General features: G+C 47.0%; 1 protein-coding gene across 4 annotated transcripts in view; it reads right to left on the reverse strand.

Moving 5' to 3' along the window:
• The window catches only part of TAF5L (TATA-box binding protein associated factor 5 like), a 31,911-nt gene that overhangs the window by 3,918 nt on the left and 6,536 nt on the right, over window positions 1-21,457 (reverse strand). For 3 of the 4 annotated variants that reach the window (XM_037069489.1, XM_037069490.1, XM_037069488.1), the window contains exons 2-4: window positions 15,890-16,034; window positions 12,202-12,306; window positions 4,883-5,607 (exon numbers count right to left, since the gene is read on the reverse strand). In XM_037069489.1, the coding sequence (XP_036925384.1) occupies window positions 4,883-5,607; window positions 12,202-12,306; window positions 15,890-16,031 (972 nt within the window). In that variant the 5' untranslated portion in view covers window positions 16,032-16,034. Of the gene's footprint in view, window positions 1-4,882; window positions 5,608-12,201; window positions 12,307-15,889; window positions 16,035-17,690; window positions 17,747-21,457 lie in introns of those variants that run through there. The other variant, XM_037069491.1, reaches the window with a different exon arrangement.

A 21,457-nucleotide genomic window follows, 5' to 3' on the forward strand; every position in this document is an offset into this window, starting at 1 on the left:
ACCGTAGGAGTTCAGCCAAAATATACCCTGGACATACCAGAAAAATAAGCCAGAAAGGTGCGGATATCAGTGAATTACGCTCCCACCTGTGACCAGGCACAAACTGTTGGCAACCAAAAGGAAACGAGATGAGGTTCGGAAACTGCGACTTTCTGGAGGGTCTCAAACATTTCCCCAAGGCAACAAAACAAGGTTGGCTTCGGAGCTGATTTAAAGCCAAGGGACTCATGTGATCCTTGGAAATGATTCCTGTGAGTGGGGACAGAGGGGGAGACAGCTGCCCAGGGGACAGGGACTGAGAGTCCCCTTCCTCACCCTCTTCCCCACAAGTGCACGCTCCGTGTCCCAAATCCACCTGCCCTCCATCCTCTCGAAGGCCAGCTCCGTAAAACTGCGGATTAAACTGCCCCTCTCCCTCCTGGAATGAAGTTAAAATGGGTTTTCATGAAACACTGGAAGAATGAGGAGCAAGATGAAGATTCTTAAACCCACTGACTTTGTTGGCTTAGAAATAACTATCTTTGTGAGCTAGGAAAATGGCATTCTTTTAACTTCTATTTGAAAACTATTAAGTTCAGAATACAACAAACGCCTCCAATGTGTACATATTTGAAAGTTAAGAAAAATAAATATGGATGTCCATGAATATTCAAAATGGTTATTCCAGACACTCAACTTTAAAAATACATAAGCATCTGGGAGCTTAAGGTTCTACTGAGTGTTAACCAAGAATATTAGTAATTTTTCCTTCCAAAGAGGTTACAATACACTTTAAAATTTCAAGAATGACTCATTGCTCTACCTCAGAAAGTTTACTAAGAACTGTGGAGCAAAGAACAGCCCTGGGGGGAATTACACAGAGACCCTGTGAAAGGTCACAGTGGGGCCAAGGGTGCGTCACTATTGCCGAGGCCTGAGCAGTCTCCGTTTGGAGCAGGAGTTATGGAAACAATCCTTGTCCTCTTGTGGGGACCTAAATGGCATGCTCAGAGCTGGGGAGAGTGAGCCAGGACTTGGGAGTCAAGTTGGCCCTTCCAAGGGTCTTTTTTTAAAGGAATTAAAAGTTTTTTAAAAAAATTTATTGATTGATTTTGAGAGAGAGAGAGAAACATCAAGTAGTTGTTTCACTTATTCATGCATTCACTGGTTGAGTCCTGTATGTACCTCGACTGGGGATCGAACCCACAACCCTGAGACAGTGGGATGATGCTCCTACTACAACTAGCCACTTGGCCAGGGCCCCCACGGGTCTTGATGACTGTTGTCACCAGCCTATGGAAAGGTGCTTGGTTGACTCGCTAGTCCAAGAAATGGGGACACCAGAACGTCCCTGTTGGCTGATCAGCTCTTTGCCAGGACCACAGCTCAAAATAGCCAGCCCCGTTTTCCTCTGCGGCTCAACTCAGTCCCGCCAGGGCCTCCCTCGGCACAGGCGAGGGGAAACTCTGAGCCGGCGACAATGCACACATGCCCAGCCCTACAGAGTCTCTCCCCTGCCTCTCATCTGACAGGGCTGCACCCTGAAACTCCCTGCAACTGATTGAACCCTTCACAGTGAATGGGCATGCACCCCGAATTGGAGTTTTTAACATGTAAAGTGTATTGTGTAATAATAAACTGTAAAATGCACATGATAAAACGTGCCTAAATTAGAAAACACAGAGAAGTAAACAGATCTTTATTGTCTGACACGCCCCTGTGCCACGTTGTTAGCGAATTAAAAACACTCAGCTCCCAACCGACAGTGGTGAGAGCTGAATCTCGCTCCCAGCTGCGCTTCGTGTAAAGCCCAGAGTGCAGGCCTCGTTCTCCGAGTGTCTGCAGAAGGGTCCACAGGTCTGGGGGAGGGGCACTGCTCTGCCACAGCACAGATTTTCAAAGGTTAATCTAGACCGTCTTTGAAGTAGAGATAACAAGCTATAGGGCAGTGCCGTAAACCCAGTTTCATTCGGCAAAATTAACAGAGAATTTTTGTGCTTCCATACACCTTTTGGTTACTGTTTGATTCTTCTAAAAAACTGAGTTAGAATTCACGATTAAAGTCACTCTGTTCAAGTGTGCAGCTCAGTGGTCTTGAGCACGTTCACAGAGCTGTGCGACTCCTGCCACCGTCTGGGCACAGATGGCTGTCGTCGCCTCCAGAAGAGACCCGCTACCCAGGAGCAGTCCCCTCCCAGTCCAGGGTCCCAGCCCCTGACAGGAACTGGCCTACTTTCTGTGTCCGCGGATGTGCCTGCTCTGGATGTCCCCTGTAAGTGGAACTCTGTGATGTGTGGTCCTTTGTGACTGGCTTCTTTTCCCAGCACAATGTTTACAAGGCTCATCCACATTACAGTGTTACAATGTATCACGTGTCTCCGCTCCTTTTCATGGCTGGATACCATGCCATGGGATGGAGTATTTGTTTACCCATCAATAGCTGATGGGCATTTGGGCTGCTCCCATGTTTTGGATGTTACGAATAACGCCTCTAAGAACACTTGTGTACAAGTTTTTGTGTGGATATACTGTTTCAGTTTTCTTGGTTATATACCTAGCAATGGAATTCCTGGGTCTGATCACTGTTTTAAATGCCTACTGTTAAAACGCTGTGTCCACTAATCTGTGCAACAGTTTCTGCTTCACAAAGATTAGAGCAGCAACCGCAAACCGGCTTTTTAAATTGCTCTGCACGGTGCTCTTCCTTCCTGCCATCTCCTTGGTGCAGGTGGCTTCACCATCTGCTTTTACCTGCTTGGTTTCCATACATACGTGAGTTTGTGGACTTTGCATTAAGAGTCCTGATTTTAATGGTGAATTCTTCAAGGAGAAAGGAAGTCCAAATTCTCAGGGAAGAAACAATAGAAACCAACTACCAGAACTAATTTACATGTTGCTTTGCTACAAAATGCTTCTCGACAGAAACAAGAGAGAAAACTTCCCTGAACTGCTGGGACCAAATGGGTGGGGGTGTAGGGATCACAGACAGGAAACCCCTCAAAAACAGAATAGGGGATCTCAACTTTAGTCCTAAAGTTTAAGATAAAATCTGTTCTTAAGGAAAGCAGAGGCTAGAATCAGAATCTTCACTACTTTCCGCATGGATAATGATGAATAAACCAGAAAGATACTTAAAGCAACTAACCACTGTTCTCATGTCTTTTGTGCTCTTCCAGGTGGAGGGCGCCACCCACCGTGCGCTCAGCTGTTTGATCCCCAGACACAGGTGTCGCCCACGGACCCCTCGTTTGCCGCAGCCCCTCCATTAGCCCAGGGATGAGCTCCCATCTAACCCATCCACTGTGTTTCTTTCCACTGTCATGGCCCTGGTTGGGGCCACCACACTCTCCCGAATAGAGAGTGGCACCATGGTGTTTCCTGTTTTACCCCTCCCAACGCGAGTCATAATTAATTTCTTTCGGTTCCTGGAATTCACTACGTTCTTCACTTCCAGGTCATCAAATACATGCCCTTCGATGACTGGAAGCCTTCACAGAACCAGTCATAGAACCAGGGGAGAATCTAAACGTTTTTTATTTTAGTCTAATGCTCTCTCCGTCTTTGTATCTACCTTTGCTATCTTTCTTTATATGAATTTTTAATGCCTAAATATTCCCTAATTCAGTACCATCTAAACTAATATGCCAGTAGAAATAAGATTTTTGCATTTACAGAGAGAGGTAGTAGTCCTCTCTCTGTAAGAGGAGAGTTGTCCGCGGGTGCATGTGAAGAGCCTCCAAGAAGCTAGAACTGTCTCCACGGAAATGAGAAGTCCGATAATTCAATACATGTGCAATTAGAAAAAAGGATTTTAGAGGGTACTTCTATAAACTCCTAGAAACCAGAGTTTGCACATTGGGATTTAGACTCTCTATTCCTCATAACAAACTCCTCTAATTATACTGTCTCCATTGCAGGAAACAAAAATTTCAATGGCTATTACTACTAATTGGAAGGTGACTAAGAAAACAGGAATTGGAAAAAAGAGTTTAATTTGTGCACACAATATTCTTAGTATTCTACCAGCAACTGCAAATTAACTCCAGCAATTTAAAAAACAAGAAATCCTTAATTTTTCAGCCTCATGCAAAGAATTTTCCATCCAAAACAAGTGAGGCACAGCTACATGAATTTCCATGGTGATGCGACAGAAACACCCTGGCCCTCAGGTGCGTGGGCCGCTCTTGGGGAAAGTGAACTCTGCCAGGTTCAATTTCTATCTCCTTGCGCTCACATGTTTCCCAGGGCAGCGATTCTCAGTGACCCCAAACTCAGGCCACTCAGCTACCACTTTCAACGATCAGCCCCACGCAGAACAAACAGGACCATTACACTGACTGATGGGTGAAATGTCACCTATACTTTCTGTGCCCCTTTCAGAACGGGGTTCAGAACAGCCTGGGCCTGTGAAGCCGAGGGCTCACACTGCCAGGGGAAGGCTGACAGCCCCTGGGGCTGGTAGGAGCACAGGAGCCTGGGTTCTCCCTCACTGCTGATGAGACTGGAAAAGAGCACACTATTTATCACCATTTAAAATGCATTTACTTGTAACTGTTTACATTTGCTCGAGTACCACGGGCCCATACCCTTACTGTAAATCTCAGTATTGGCTAAGGCCTTCAACCAGGCTTAGTCATGTTATCCACATTTCAGAGAGTAGTCAGTTCTGACCATTCATCAGTAACGTTCAGTTCTGTTGCTAAAAAAGGGTTTCCTCTTTTCTGAGGCTACGCATGGGCAGGAATTCAATGGCTATAGGTTACAGGGCATCCGTTTGGCTTTAGCTAGAGAATGAAGGCAATAAAGACTTCCATTCTCCGTCAGACCAGTCAAGTTTGGAAGGAATATTCTACATAGATTAGCTAGGCAGAGGCAGGGAAGGAAAAAAACACATTATTCATACCTCCTCTTCCAGGATATCACAAGCCAGGTGGATGCGGGACACGTCTACTTGATGGGGTTCTGATTTTAACTTCTTGGATCGTAAACTCCACAGTTTTATGCAGGAGTTGTCAAACCCAGCAGCCAGCAGCTTGCTGTCTGGGGAGATTTCCGCAGTGTTCAACAGCTGCTCTGTGTTATAGAAGGCATAGAAGCAGATGGTGGTGAGGGAGGGGGGGCCATCCTTGACTCGCTTGATGCTCTCCTGCAAGACCTCCAGGGCAGCCTCGTTCTGCAGAATCGGGGCGGGCATGTCAGGGGGCTCTAAGCCATTGCCCTCACTTCGTGAGGAGCTGCCGCTGGCGTAGAGTTGGTAATCCGTTCTCTTGGCAGGCTGCACGTCCAGATGGATGTGCAAGGTGAGGACTTTGCACAGGGCGGCGTTGTTGTCGCTTTGGAGGTAGCGGATAAGGTAGTTGTAGCTGTCTTCCTGGAGACGGACCACGTACTTATGATCTAGGAATGCTCGAAGCTTGAAGTTGGACAGGATGTCCTGGATGGTTTGAGTGGTCTGGAGCTGCTCGATGACATCCTTCTGGCTAGCGTTCTGCAGAAACATTCCGTGGAAGCGACTGTAAAAGCTTTCTACTGTGCTCTTCGGACTGTTCTGGACCAGGTTGAGATGGAGGTAGACAAAGAGAGGGTAGAGGAGAGGCATCACTTCGTGGCTATGCTGGGAGTCAGAATCTATAATGAAAAAAAGTGAGGGCTTTATAATCAGCACAGGCCCAAAGAAGAACGGGACCCTCCTGGGAAGCCCACCACTACACAGTGCTTTCCGGTCAGGACCCACCTTTCTGAGGCTCAGGACCGAAATGAAAGCCCCACAGAGAGTTCTGGAAACTCAAAGGTCCCAGCCTTTTGCCTGAAGGGGGAACAGCTTGGGCTCTGAAGTCCTGCAAAACTTGGCGGCGACACTGGCCTCGAATCGGGAACATGATGCCCAGAGGTTAAGTGACTTCCCTAAGTTCTCACAACAATTCAGTAGCTTCCACCTGGATCCTCAAGGGTTAGTGCTGGTCCCACTAGTGCGTCTCACCTGAGACCTCCGAAGGCCTGCGGATGCATTCTTGGGAGACTGAGTTCTTCCCAGAAACTTTTCCACTTGATCATTGAAAAAACAATGAACCACAGATAGATTCAGAATTATCTGGATGGCCATTCAGCAAGTAAGTATTGACATAAGATTTTAGCGCTCTATTTTGTTTTGCAATTACTTTTGGCCTCCGCCACTGACTAGAACATCGGATATTAAAGTACTTATTTCAGTGGGTTCATTAACATGTCCTAATGCTAAGATGACAACGTTCATTCACAATCGCCCCATATCTGGAAGTACCCTCCTTTTGATTCTGGTGGTTAAAAGTAAAACTTCTCCTTTGCAGCGGTCAGTTACAAACACGCCATTTCCCATCAGTAAGCTGAACTATTTATCTGGCCCATGAAACTATGTGACAAAGCATGTTCCAAAAAGTGTATGGCTTTCACCGTCATGGGCCACCGAGAGAAGCACAGAGGTGTATGCGGCACCTCCACGAGTGGCAGAGAGCAGGGCCACTGCAGGGCACAGCCACTAGTGCCATCCCTGTGCCCACAGGGGCAGCAAGTGAGTTCTGGCAAAAGCCATCCATCACACGCCCTCACTGTTAACCTGAACTTTACCACCATCGTGGTTTTGCTTGTACTTTATTTGTAAGAGTTTCGATTTCACACAGAAATACAGTAAACGTTAAAGGTTATATATCCAGAGCACCAAAAAATATCCAAAGTACCAATATCCAGAGTACCAAGAAATAAATTAATAAAAAGGACTTTGTCAACACTTAGCACTTCTGCTACTATTTTACTTTTCATGAAAAGAAATCCATACATTGCTGGAGATTTACGAACACTTCGTTCGGGAATCTTGCTCCCTATTTTGATGATAAATGACACCAGCCTGCTATCTCTAATACCCTATTTTATCACAGGGAATAGTAAAATGCATGCATTCTAGAATAAAGGTGTCCCTACTCAAACACATTGAGAAGGTGAACTTCAACAGTGATTCAGCTCAACTGCAAGTTACGACAGTCACCTGGCCACTTCGGGCTCCTGATGCATCTGAATCAACGGGCAAAGGGGGGATTGCTGTGCTGGCTGGCTGGCAGCTCCTGACCACCAAGGGGCAGCTGACGGCCGTTCCACAGCTAAGGCGAGGAGGGGCGAGTCTGGGACACAGCAGACGCCTAGGGGGCTTCTTAGCATTAATGTGCCCTGTGGGTCAGGTCAGTGGAAACTACAACCACCCAATCCAGGCAGGACTAGAAATGGCCCAGACCCTTCCCAACCAGGTAAAGAACCAGGACCAGCTCAGGTGCTCAATGAAGGCAAAGGGAACACAGACTGGAGAGTAGAAGGTAGTTATAAATACCAGCTAGACCGTGCGACCAGTTATAGGCACGAGGACTGTAACTGTCATGGGTGTGCTTCCTTATTGTTACGAATATATTTTGAATATGAATGTTATGAATGTATTTTGGTGTATATCCAAATATCTTTGCTTTCTCCCCCCCTCATCCCCTTATCATGTAAGTTACATTGCCTTTATATTTCAGTAGTATTTCAGTATTGTTAACTTCACATGCAGTGTTTAAGGGGGTGTCCGGAGAAGAGTAAGCACCACCCAAGGGCATTGCTGCCTCTTCCGGGGAAGGGGTCAGTGTGCTCAGGAGAGCCGTGTTACGTTAGGTGACATCACAGTCTTGCTGGTTGTTTGTACGTGAAGAGTGAGTGTGGTCGGGGAGATGGACACGGGTGCCAAGCTAATTCTGTAGGGGGCAGCAAGGGCAGGGGGTGGGGCAGTGGCGTCGTGGTGGTTAATTTTCTGTGTCAGCTTGGCCGGGCCAGCGTGCCCAGATCCTTGGTCAAACATTATTCTCAAGTTTCTGTGAAGAAGTTTTTTAGATGAGGTTAACATTTAAATCAGCAGTCTCTGAGTACAGCAGATACCCTCCATCATACTGTGAACGGGGCCCCTCCAAGCAGTCGGAGGCCTTGACAGAACAAAGGCTGACCTCCCTGGAGGAGGGACTCCAGCCACCCTCACGGCTTCCTTGCCCTTGGATTTGAACTGCAACTCCTCACAGGTCTCCGGCCTGCTGATCTGGACCTGCTAAACTGAACAATCCCCTGAGCCAATTTCATAAAATAAATCTTTCTATTTCTCTGGAGAACACTGTCTAATACAGCTTTTGATACTTCTTTAAACACTGCAGTTTTTTTGAAGACCATGGAAAAATTTCTTTCCGAAATATTAAAAAATAAAGACTCCATGTTTACCGATTAGACTTCCTATATATTCTATTGGGTTGAAAGATTGTTTTCAACTCTTTAAAACCTGAGTTTAGGCTTGTTTTCCAAATGAAAGGATCAAGCCAGCTGTTCCGACCCACCAGACTGCTCAGGACTCAGTTGTCCCGACTCTGACAGCTCGAGGCTTCATGCAGTGTGGAGGGGAATGAAGGGGGGGAATTAGAACAACTGTAATGGCGTAATCAATAAAATATATTTAAAAAAAAGAACTCTCCCACCTTGCACGGTCTGGCACCAACCACAATGGCCGGCGGTCTGACCGACCCTCTGCACCTGGGAACCCGCCCTTTCCCGCCCGTGGTCCAGACTCACGTCCTGAAACCCTTCGGCAACAGTCCAGAACTAGGGACTAACCCCTCCCTTACTCCCCACCCCCAGACGTGCTTCTCCTTGAAAAACCATTCCTGCCTCCCTTGGGGCTGCAGTCGGGCTCAACCAGCTAATAAAGGCACTGGGACCGGACCATCGGGCTCCTCCCATCTGTTTCTGATGCGTTTCTAACCCTGAAGTTTAGGAAAAACACCTGGCCACCAAGAGCTAGGGTGCACTGCTTTAAAACTCATGGAAATTCCCGCTGTTTCTGCCTGTAGTTTCAAAACTGCTTAAGTTTTCTCTCTTGTGTGAAGAGAACAACATATTAGGTATAAAGTAAATTTTAATCAACATATTCTATGTGTGGAGCAAAGTGAAACTCACACTGAGTCTTAACTCTCATTTTGACTCTTGCTTCATGCATGTTATTTTTTCTCGTTACAAAGTAACAATCCTCTGAAAAGTGTGCCTCTCCTTCCGTCCATCCGTCCATCCAGACACTGACACCGAGTTACGTAAGGAATGTCTACGTGATGCTCTACTCTGCTGGTGGGAGACACGAGAAAAATGAGTTTCTCGTAGAGTTCGCAGAGATTCCTAGTGAAAAGGACACCAAGTCGAACACAAATGGAGCTCATCAGGACTCTCTCCTTCTCTTCTCTGTAGGGTTGGCCCTCCCCCCAAGATGTCCTTGTCCTTTGGTCTACCTCCTACCACAGCACCTGGCTTGACCCTTCCCCTTCCCTGACTCCACCTCTTCACTTTCAGGCTCCTTTCACTCTCAAGAACAAGCACTGAGTGCGTGCCCACCCCCTAGGAGCCAGGGTCTCACTTCTGCTCAACATGCTTCCACCCCCATCAACAGAGCCTGAAGCAGGCTCAGCTCTCCTTCCTCCTTTACTGCTGGGAGAGTCTACCCTGGTGATTCAAATACGAAATCAAGACCCTGCTCTCCATTTCCACAACACTGTCGGGGTCTGCTCCTTATCCACTTCACTGCTCAAGTACTGCAGTGGAGGCGAGGCTGGCTTCCTAGCAACCCCTGTCACAAACTGCTTTCAGACCAATAGCCATGACCATGGCTGCCTCCAGTGTGCAGGATGAGGTTCAGACTCCAGTGTGTCTGAGGTTATGTCCAAGCCGAAAGGCCCTTTCTCAGCAAAGCCAAACCCTTCCCTGTCCCTGCACAGAGAGCGCCACCTCTGCCCTCTGGCCCTCGCACTCACGTCTTACCAGGTGCCCCGTGTCCTCTCACTCCTCCTCTTCCACAGTTTACAGAAACCCAACCCGTCCTCCAACCGCCAACTCAAATCTCCCCTCCTACTCAGGGAGGACTTCTGCGACTTCCTCCACCTAAATCAGCTCCTCCTCTCACTCGAATGTGCAACAATCAGCGATTGATTTTACACTGGTCTGTGAAAGCACTTGTGTGTTCAAATTTAAATTTGATTTAAAGTGTTTACTTTTAGCCTTCTTATGATAGGGTTAGTGTCCCATTTAGATGAGTGACTACATGTTGGGCTTTATCTCAGAGCTCAGGAAATACTTGTTCATTTGATTTGACTGCTCTTCAGAGACCTGAAGGTAGAGAAAAATGTTCCAGGCAAAGCGGTCTGTAAGGAAAAACATATATATTCACCCTTTCCAAATACTCTGTGGGCAACGGGTTAAAAAATCAAGTTATCGAGACTAGAACAGACAACCTTCTCAGTTTTTAAACAAGACATGAAATTGCAGAGAAAAAGGTCAACATTGTAATACATCAAAATGTAAAATTCTGGGCAAGGGAAACTGAGGGATAAGAACAAAGAAGGGGTCACATGTGAGAAAAAACACCAAACCATCAAGTCCAAGGGGGGTGGCTACCCCTTTAAGTGTGAGAGCTCTGGTGAGTACTCAAGAAAATCATCAAGAGCCCAGAAGAGGTAAATGTGAACAAAGAACTCTGCGTCAGGATAAATCACATTAGTGGTCAACATACTTTATTGCAATATCTAACCTGGCATGTAGTCGCTGCAAACAGAAACACAGGCTGGATAAATGGCAGAAAAAGGCCGACAGGGGCCAGGTCTCTTTAAGCTTTTCTCCCCCTAAGCCAGCTTCCCGCCACTAGAATGGGGAGAGAAATCCATCATGGAGATGTAATAATCATTTTTTAAAAACCAAGAAAATTAGCTCTCTAAAAACTGATTTAAAAATTTAAAAACTGCTTAAAGCTTTATAAACCAATTCCAATGATTAAAAATAACTAATTATTTTCAAGTTCTTGCTTACCTCTGAATGAAATCCTTCTTATAAATTCAATTTTTCTTTTTTATCCTTAGTGGAGATGGAAAGCAGCTGACCGCTGTTCTGAGATATTTAATATTCATATGATATGAGGATCTGAATGGAATTTCCTTCTTTCCAGTTAAACATAATAGACTCTTCTTTATTAAACCTTTAATCTCTATGACTTTTTCATTTTTGTAACAGTCTAGTCTTCACTTTATGAAGTTCATCACTTAACAACTGTGAGATCAATAAGATAACCCCCTCTAGGGTTGTATTTTGTACTCTATTTCCTGTAACATTTTGGCCATTTCCCCCAACCACAGAACACAGGAAAAGTGGACTCTTGCCTTTAAAATACTGACCATTAAAGAGAGTCACGTAAAATTAAGACAACTCTAAGCAGGTGTAAAACTAGGTATATTATTTTGGTTTACATATTGACACCTTAAATACATCTTCACCATTAAAAATGATTAATGTCAGGATTATTCAAATAAAGAAATAAAAATAAAACAACCCAAAGTGTTTTAACTACAATTTCCCACTAACCAATAAACGCTAATTACTCTTGATTCTCTGAGGGCAGAGAATGTTTTGTATTTCTTACCCCTCAAGTTGTTTTCTATAAAGAAAGCACTCAACAACAGAGTTTGACAAGTAACTAGAATCAACATGGTCTCTCTTAGTGCAATTATCTTCCCAAGATAAAAGTTATAATCCGTCATTTCAGGGCTGGACGGAATCAGCTGGTTTCCCCTTTCAAGTGCCTTCTTCATTTCATATGTGAAGAAGCAGAGGCCCCAGACAAGCTGAGTGACTCTATTAAAAAAAAAGTGATTAATTAAAAAAGTCACACGGTGATGGGAAGAACTGATTAGAATTCCTGTCTACTGACCGTGTGTTCCAGTGGTCATTACACCACCAACAAGCTGACTGCTGATTCACGAAGACCACTGTCTTGCACTTTGGGAAATAAGGGGAAAGGCCGTTGCGACACGAACTGTATTATTAGTGACATCAATGCACATTTTAAACATGCTGCATTTAAACACGCTTCTCTATACACGGCTGATTTCGCTTTCACTTACTCAATGCAAGCCAGTCACCGTGAAGGCCATGGGTAAGGCAGTGAATAAAATGCCCAGAGCCCCAGCCCTTGCAAATTTCAATCTTGTGATTGAACTCTATCTAAAATTCCCATGGACCATAAGTCCTGAGGCAAGAGTTACACTACCTTTGGACCTCTAGCACCCCGAGAAGTACCAGGAACACAATGGGCTCTGCAGGACATTTGCATTACTTGTTCCTAATAAGACAAAGTTCCTGGCACTGTGCACTCACCGGTGAGGAAACTCCGCAGCCGTCCGAACTGCACCTCGTACTGCTGGGGCTCCGTCTGACAGGGGGCTGCAGACACTATGTTGGTGCAGCCAGATTCGGTTTGGACTGCGGAGGAAAAGGCACACAGATGGGGTGGGAAAGAGAACGATTAACCCAATACGCGGCAGGCTGGATGGGCGAGGGCACTGAGTCTGCGTTGACATCAACTGACACTTCAGTGGATTTTCAAAGTACATTGGGTTTCTGGTTCGATATGCCACACGATAATGCACACCTATCTCCCCACCTCCTGACACCCAGTAAAATGATAGCCGGGGAAGGAAAAGGTGTAAACTCATGGAACAAATCACTTGAACAGAAGAGGGCAGGTCCGCACATTCAGGAGAGACTTGTCTGGAAGCACCTGACCCCAAGTTCCCACATCTGACAATAGGCACCTTGGTGCGGGTCTATTTTCAACCATGTGCGGGCTGTTCACTGGGCCCTCCGGATTGGAAATCACGTCCGTTAGTTCTGAAAGGTTTTTTTGGATCACTTCGTTGGTTCTCCCCCGTTCTCCCCCTCTGGCACCGCTACCACTCCCAGGTGAGATTCCCTGCACCGACCCTCTAGTCCTCTCTCCCACATGCCATTTGTTTTCCTGCTCTGCTCTCTGGGGGGCTCCCTCAACTTTCAACTCTTCTGATTTTTCAGGTTTACTATTACGTATTTAAATTGTAATTTGGGGGGTTCTATGAATGCTGTTTTTTAAAATAGCACCCCCTCTTCGTTTCCAGGCCGCCAAAAGGCAGTATTTTTGAGTATTCGACCCTCTGCTGCTTGCTTCCCTCGAGTTGCTTTTCTTTGCTTTTCGTGTTTCTTTCCATGTCTATTTCTCACACTAAGTAGGTCAGTTTCTCCCCGGGCCTGACCCTCCCTAGCTGTTGGCATGGAGCTGAAAGGCACCACAGAGCTGATGGAACTCCGTGTGTGCGCTCATCATCCCGGAGGATCCGGAGGAGCACCTTCCCAAAGTCAGTGAGTGTGTCTTTAGGTCTTTTCTCTCGAGCAGGTCCTATTCACCAGGGAAGCATCTTTTAAGTGCCTTCCTGGAGGAAACGCACCTGGCTGCTCGTGTTCTGGACAGAGGAATGGGAGGAAGGAGGCTGGCGTCTCCGTACCTAAGGAGGCACTTAATCTCCACTCTGTGAGTTTATGCTTTCTAAAAAGAAAAACAAAATCCCCTACACTCTCTGCAGGGGGTGGGGAGCACTGGGACGGAGAAAAGCCATTTCCAGTAATAATAATCTGGATGAAACATGACTGCATTTCAGAAGATGGAACACAGATGCAGAAATGGTAATTACGCAGCAGGGTGGGGAGGCACGACCTACAGGGGACACGCAGAAATCCGTGTTCTCTACTGGAACCCAGGCAGCCGAAGCGGGAGGACATGTCTGAAGGCTGACACGGAAGAAGGGTCTCCTCCCTTCTCTCGTGCTGTCCCCGCCTGAGTCCGTCACCAAGTCCTCTACCCTGAACATCTCCCCTCTCCAGGGCTGTGACCACTTCCTTAACTCAGGCTGTCCTCACTGCTAGCTCCCTTGCTTCTCATCCGGCCCTTCCCTGGTCAGCAGAGCCGCCAGTGACCTCTCTGGCACTCACACCAGACACCTGGGATACCCTCCTCCAACTTGCCCCCCTGGTCAACAACTAGTGATTCCTTTGACTATTTATGGACCCCTGGCTGTATGCTAGGAACTGTGAGGCCTTTGGGGAAGCCTTCCTTGGCCCGTCAAGGCTAATTCAAGTCACCGTCTTCCTTGTTCCTACAGAACCAGAGGCATCACCCTGTGCTGAACTCGCTCCCCCACACACTACTATAATGGCTGATTTATCCGCCTCATTTCCGACTGCCAAGTTAAGCTATTTGGGAGTTGGGTTCACAATCTCGCTACCTCTAGAACTTTTCAGCATGGCCTACAGCAGATGTTCAGTAATTATCTGCTGAATGAAGACATAATTATTCAGATTACTGGATTAACAGAAAGACCTAGGACAAGACATTATGACACATTTCCTGGTGACTTTCCAGGCAGAGTGACTCTCCGAATAAACCATTCTATTGGACTAAGACAACTCAGAAGAGGGGAGTTCTGGACATGTGTCCGACAGCGCCGGCTCCTATTTCCCACCAACAATAACAGCACAGAATTACTGTCCCCGGGTCCAATGAGCACAGGGCAGCAGGAGACTCTTCGTGCACAACAGAGGCTCTGAAGGCAGGTTTAGAAGGAATCACTCTGGCCCTGTAAACTGGCTACCCTACTGGAAACCATAAGGCACTGATGAATTTCTCCCCAGTCCATCATCTGACCCTGTCTGTGGCAGGCGCAACCTGATAGAGTCTGAAGAAATGGGAGGATGAGGTGGCTCCATTGCTGAGGGCTGAGAAGGCAGGTGTCTGACTGAGCTCCTTCCACGGTCTCAGAGGAGTCAGGAATCACTCTTTTGGGGACGCCCTCCGGTTCACTGATCACACTCTTTTCCACAGCCAGGGCAATAGTACACACTTAGAGCATGAAGGGTCTGCATCCTGGACCCTGAAGGTGGCAGGAGGCAACTGCGGCCACCAGCATGCAGGCTGGAACCCCTGAGAGGCGGTGAGAGGAACTGAGAAAAGCAGGAGGAAGCACAGAGCAAAGGGAGAAGGGTCCGGAGCGAGCAGAGGAGAGGAGCCAGGGCCCAGCTGCGAGAGCACTGCTAACTCAACTCTGTGTTCCCACCAAAGATGTTCACAGTCACCCTAAAAGCACTGCAGGGCATTCCCCCCCCTCAAATCTCCAGCACACAAACTCAACACAGGAAAATTATATCCACGTAAAAAGCTGACCTCACCAAATAGCTAAGTAGCACTTATTTGTTACTCCAGATCAGTGATTTTCAACAAGGGTGCCGGGAGAACTCTGAAACCAACCAACATCCGACTATTCAGTCCGGGGCACTGACCTCTTGTCCCTGAGATTGTCAAATAAAGAAATGACAACAGCCAACACAACAGTAGCCGTCTGGTGTGAATAAATAAAAATTATACCTTTTTGGGGGGTCAGATTGGCAAAGAACACATTTTTGGTGTGCTGCAGAATTTTAGTGATTAGTTCATGTGTGCCATGAGATGGAAAAGGTTGAAAATCACTGTTCCACATGAATTCAAGGCAAATTTTTCTAAATAGGAACCCAGTTTGCAAACAAAGCACCAAACCCTCAAATTATAAAAAAACAATCTCAGGAACACAGCTGTGCGGCCAATATGTCCAACCACTGCCCCCCCGAGCACTCACTCAGGGAGTAGACCAGACTCCAGGAGAGGCCAAGCTCCGGGGGAGGGGCCCATGTGGGACAGAGACCCTGGCCCTGTTGGACTCGTAGGGCAAGAGCTCATGGGAGGAGAAGTTGCACTTAACGTCAGGTACAGATACAATTACTCAAGCCTTCTGAGGGGTACACAGTGACAGGGGTTGGGAGAAGTGGCATGTGAGCACGGTTCTGAAGGACTGACGGTGTCTGGGAGGCCAGCACCGCCCCCTTCCCCTGCACCAGGCTGCTGGGCGTCCACTCTCCCAGGCGCCATCTCCAGCAGAGAGTGACGGCTCATGGAGCTCGGCAGCAGCTCTCCTGCTCCACCCGCCCTGGGAGGCCCCACGCTCACCTGTCAGGTTGGCTGCCATCTCCTCAGCAGTCTGTGACAGCCGCAGTCCTTGCTTCAGGGGACCGTCCGAGTCCACGTATTGCCGGCGTTTGAGGTAGCAGGACACTGCCATCTGAATCTGCTCGGTGCGCACTCGTTTCATGACCTTGGGGGCAGGGACCACAGAACACAGAACTGTAAGAGACCGAGGGTCACCCAACCCACCAGGACACCACACTCGCCTAAAATAAAGAGTACAGAAAGACCAGCCATGTGCAGAGTGAAGACGCAAAGCTAAGTCCCTTAACCATCGTCACCCTGGTGCTCTCTTCCGTTGAGTCTGTTTTCCCAGTGACAATACAGCCAAAGTCAACTACGAAAAACAGAAATGTAAAGAATGACTCCCACAGATCAACCCCAACTCCATTTAATGCCAAAACTTCAATCAGCCCCACTGAACTTTTCATTAAAGATGCCATCAAAGAGCAAACACGACTGGCTGGACTGCAGGGCTTTTAATTTCTCCTGCCTACTCTGTGAGACAGGGATTGATTAGCAGTGAGCCAGCCAAAGAGCAGGCAGGAGACAGTCCAAAATCAAAGACCCGAGAAATTCAGAAACTAGGTAAGGAGGGGTTGAGAAAGCGAGACGTTAATAATGGGAAGGGGATGCCGTGTTCTCTCTCAGCAGTTTGGAAAAGGCTGCCAGCAAGCACCCAGTCAAGGGTCTGGGCTGAGGGCTTCCATTCTTCTCCTATTATTTACCTCTTTCACTCTTATAACTGCAAGTACAGAAGAGCATCAAAACAGCAAGAGGGTGTGTGTGTGTTAGAATATGTCTCATGGATCTTTTTAAACTTTTAATCCTCAGTCAATATGTTTATCAATTTGAGAGAGAGGAACAGAGAGAAACACTGATGTGAGAGAGACACGTTGATCCTCCCGGACACGTCCAGATGAGGAGCAAACTGCAATGTTTTGGTGTATGGGACGGATGTTTCCAACCAGCTGAGCCGCCGGCCGGGCTGCCTCGTGAGTTTTTGCAAGAAAGAAGAGGACAATGGTAGGAAGCACTCAATGGGGGCAAATTACTTATGATTATTCATGCTAGTTTGAGGGTTCCCCTGGTAACACAACCAGTTTCCTCGACTACTACATTGATCGCCAAGAGTGACCGGAAGCCCTGCTGTTGCCAAGGGCCTCACACAGAACACGGTGGTCCAGACGACCTGCCTGGGTTCATGTCTCTCCTGTAAAGATACCTTCCCTTTCCAGAGCACAGTGTGGTGTCCGCTGCGGAACGTGTGCGACATTATCCATGTGCACGTGCTTGTCCCAGCAAGGGACCCTTCTTGCATCAAGGGCTCCCAATTTTGGGGGGTGGTAGATCTGCTTTTGATAATGTTATTTAGATGTATTTAAGCTGTCAGTTTCAATGATAAGGACTGGCCTTCTTCGTGATTTTCTTCATTCTTTTTGAAGATTTAATCCCCCCTTCCCAGAAATCTATTTTTTCTTTAAACTGTTTAGAGAAATATCTGTATCTAATTTTTACCCATCTGCAATTTCTTTAGTGTAGGATGTGTGGTAAGGAGTCAAACATACGTTTTACTCAGATACTGCAGTGAACAAACGGTTCCCAAATCACACGCAATCTCTCTGACCTGATCTGTGGGGCCCCTTCAAAACACGCTCTGCAGATCTACTTCTCAATTCTCTGGAAGTCATTCTCCAGAGCAAATGTAAAACGTTAGAGGAATGTAAAACGTTAGGGCGTCGTAAATACGCTGTTTTAAACTATGAGTATAGAAAGAGTGTATTACCTATGCATTTCATTTCTGGATTACCAACGAGAGTAGGAAATATCTGTTTAAAGATAGAATGAAACATATTAATAAGTTCCCAGTACCCATCCATCTTTTCACCATGCATTTGCACCACTTGGTTATGGTGTATTGGTCTTCCACTGTATTGATAACATATTATTTTTAATAAAGATTATTTAATTGCTAATAGAAGGACTCTGATACTTTGAAAGCAGGGATCCCTGCTCTATGCACTCATCTGCCCATCAGTGAAGATGGTCTGGGGCGTGATCCTCTGTGGTTCTCTAACCTGGCTACACGTAAGAATTTCACCTGTATGTGCGAATAATTTGAACCCCGAGATTCTCATGCAATATTATATTTTGAGAAAAAAAATTAAATGCACACAGAGACTGTGACAGTACTGCTCTTTCCCAGTATGGCCCTGAGTCAGGACTAGGCATCCCACCAGCTTTGCGCCCTCCCACCCTCACAGCTGGAGGTGCTTTAACCAAACTCCCAGAGCTCGGTCTCCAAACCCCGCCAGAGTAGCCTGATTCTCCTGTTCAGCCGAGACTAAAACGGACCCAGGTTTCCTCCTGCCAGCCCCTTGCTGTCGTGGGGAAGTACGCTCGTATCCACCTGTGTCCCTCGGTGCTCCCAGTGAGACGGGAGTGAGAGCTCCCCTCTCTGCGAGAAGACAGGGAAACGGCAGAGGACAGACCCTGCAATGCCGCCGTGTCCGCACGGTGGGACACGTGCATGCACACCTGAGTAGGAGAAAGGCAGGAACGTCACAGAAGAGCAGCAGAAAGGAGCGAAAATGAGTGACAGTAAAAACAGGCAGTATTTGGGATCCCTAGAGACTAGTTTGAAACAGTACTCCAATGAATTTGCGCAGATTAGTTGCCCCAAACAGCAGTCTCTCTGGATCCAACGCCATTTAGAACAGGGATCTGGCTTGAGGGTGGGAGGCGAGCCACCCAAGGGACGAGGACCCGAGGGCAAGACGCTGGGGTCAGCTCTCTTTCACAGCCTGCTTAGTGGCAACAGCAGAGACGGGCTCCAACCACCGAGGACACTGGGTTTGACTCCAGGGCACACACATTTCAAGGGAGATGAATGATCAGCGAAGAGAGCTCTGCAGAGGGCATCCTGGGGCCAGTTGGTGGAGAGAGGCCTGGGCCTGGGGAAGGTCCGGCTCTCACTGGCGCTTGCTCAGGCATTCATTCTTAGGTGACTAAGGACCTCTATGGGTTTCCTGAGAAAAAACGTTCCCTAGAAACAGCTACAGCACTGGCCCATCTGGAGACCACGCACGCAGGGATAGGCTGCTTTCCCCTGGAAGTTTGTCCACACTCTACAGACCTCAAAATCCATGCAAAAACTCCTCCCTCTCAGGCCCACAAGCACCACGACGGTCAGCCTCCCATTTATACCTAAGACAGCCACAGTAAGCGTCCTCTGATGCTTCTAAACTAATCTCTTGCAGGCACAGTTAGAAAAAGCCAGCTTTAAAATTAAGCAGAACAACTGGAAAAACAGACTTAACCGGTCTCTTGAAGCTTCAAAAGAGGATTTAGGTAAATGAATCAACCTATGAAGTCCTTTAGGTATCAGCCCAATTCAGGATTTTAAAACGGTTGTCCTTAGTCTAAAGGGGGAAGGCCATCTGAACCTCGACTGGACAGGGGATGATGTAAATTGTAAACACCTCCTGGGTGAGATATGTACCCAACTGTTGCTTTATAAACCAAGCTCCCAGGAGACAGAAGACTTTAAAGGTCATCTGACTACTACTTGGACATTTTGTTCATTGAGAAGAACATCAGATAAAAGACACTCTCCTGCCTCATTGGAAGTGGCCTAACCGCAAATGGGCATCCACCCCGTCTACAGACGTCATGAATTCTTGGCTGAGGAGCTGCAGACGCCGGAGGCAGGCAGCTACCTCCGAAGACGTCCCTACGGCCAGCAGGCCTATGGATTGATACTGAACTCAGAATCCATTCTCTTTGTCTTCACCTGTCTGCTGGTGATCAGCCATAATAATAGCTTTACTGGTCCTTTGTGTTTTTCTATACAGTCCAACTATTTATGGTTACCAAACACGGATGAGATAACTGATATAAATATATAAATGCACTACTGATACAGAGATCAGATCACTAAGGAGAAGTAGGGAGGGGTCGTAAGACCTGCCCAAGGCAATGCTGAACAGCCTAGAATGGGACTGGCTGAGAAGCCGAATGCCTCCAGAGTGCGTGGAATTATGGGTGAGATTTGGGATAAAAGAAGGTTCTCAGGCTTTTCTTCTTCGAGGATGCCTGGATGACTGTGCTGCAGCTGCCTGCATTTTCCAAGGGATGGAACTTTGAATGGGAAGGAACTCTGGGCACAGCCTAGGATCGCTGGGGCTGCCCTGGCAGGGGGCGGCAGGGTTACTCTTCTTTGGCTGTTCTAGAGGGGACAACCTCTGAGGCAGAAGTCTGCCCTTCTTCCAAAACTGGGTAGCTTTGGTACTTAATCTCATGCTGTTTTAGTTTGTAAACTAATCCTATAGAAATAAGATAATTAAAACTAACCAGGGGAAGCTAGGAGAACTCAGGTGTTAAAGAGTTTAGCATTAATTGACAGGCTTAAGTGATTAAAGCTGTAACCGAAGAGTCAAAAAGTTTAGCGCTGGTTCCTAGGCCCAAGTAACTAATGCATGTGGAAAGCTGTCATTCCAAAACTGTGACGCTTTTAAAGATAGACTCCTTTCCGGTATCACCCAACCTCTGCCTCTGGAATTTTGCCTGGAGGGTGGCAGCAGGACCCTACCTGCCCTTCCAGCGAAAGAGAGATAAAGGAGCCAGAAGGCAAAACTCAGGTCTTGATAGTTCCCAAGACAGAAATGATCCAGAGTCATCCCCCCACCTCCGTGAGAGGCGTAAGACCTGACTGCATTCCACTTACCTGCCCTTCCCATTTGGGAAGAACCAAGCCTCAATTCTGATCGCCCTCTCCCCAATGGACAATAAGATGATTCGGGTACTGAGACTTCCTAGAACGAGCCTTCCCACTGCTGTGAGACCACGCTCTCTGACCAAAAGGTTGCTCACCAATGCACCCTTCCATCAGTTTCTGATCAAAAGGGGGAACTAGGCAGAAAGAACAAAAAGGGCTCTACAGAAAGTAACCTCATGGGTGACCTGATTGCAAATTCCTAACCGGGCAGGTCTTGGTGGGCTGTCATGCCCCAGGCCTACGACTTCTTCAGAGAAAGGTTGTATTTAAACCAGTCCTGTCTGCTGTTCAGGTGCGTCTAGGTTAACACACCTTCACCATGCCAGAGGTGACAGATCCCGAGGAGGGGGTATGAAGCTTTCAGAGGACACTTGACCTGGTTAACTAGCCTGTAACCCCATTCTGGCCTCGCTTTCTCTTCCCTCCCCGTAATCTTCCTTGTGTCCCCTCCCTGATTTCAAATGTATGAAAGATGCAAAACTGTTGTACTTCAGGACAGTTAAGATCTCGTTCCCCTGGCTTGTGTTGTCAGTTTGGCTCATATAAACTCTTATAAAAATTCTCCAAAAAAAAAAAAAAAAAAAAGAATTCTGCAGAGAAGTCAGTTTGCCTCCCCCAACTGACTCCCATAGTGCTAATATCCATAAGTGGACACATTAAAAAAAAAAACAACTCCTTAAAATAGACCTGTCTTTTGAGAGACTCAGGCACAAGACAAACATTGAGATTTCAAGCTACCTGCTTAGCTTTTTAATTACAAAAATATTTTAAATTTG

This window comes from Sturnira hondurensis, unplaced genomic scaffold (genome assembly GCF_014824575.4).
Source record: "Sturnira hondurensis isolate 20B ecotype Veracruz unplaced genomic scaffold, ASM1482457v3 Scaffold0018525, whole genome shotgun sequence".
NCBI classification, from domain to species: domain Eukaryota; kingdom Metazoa; phylum Chordata; class Mammalia; order Chiroptera; family Phyllostomidae; genus Sturnira; species Sturnira hondurensis.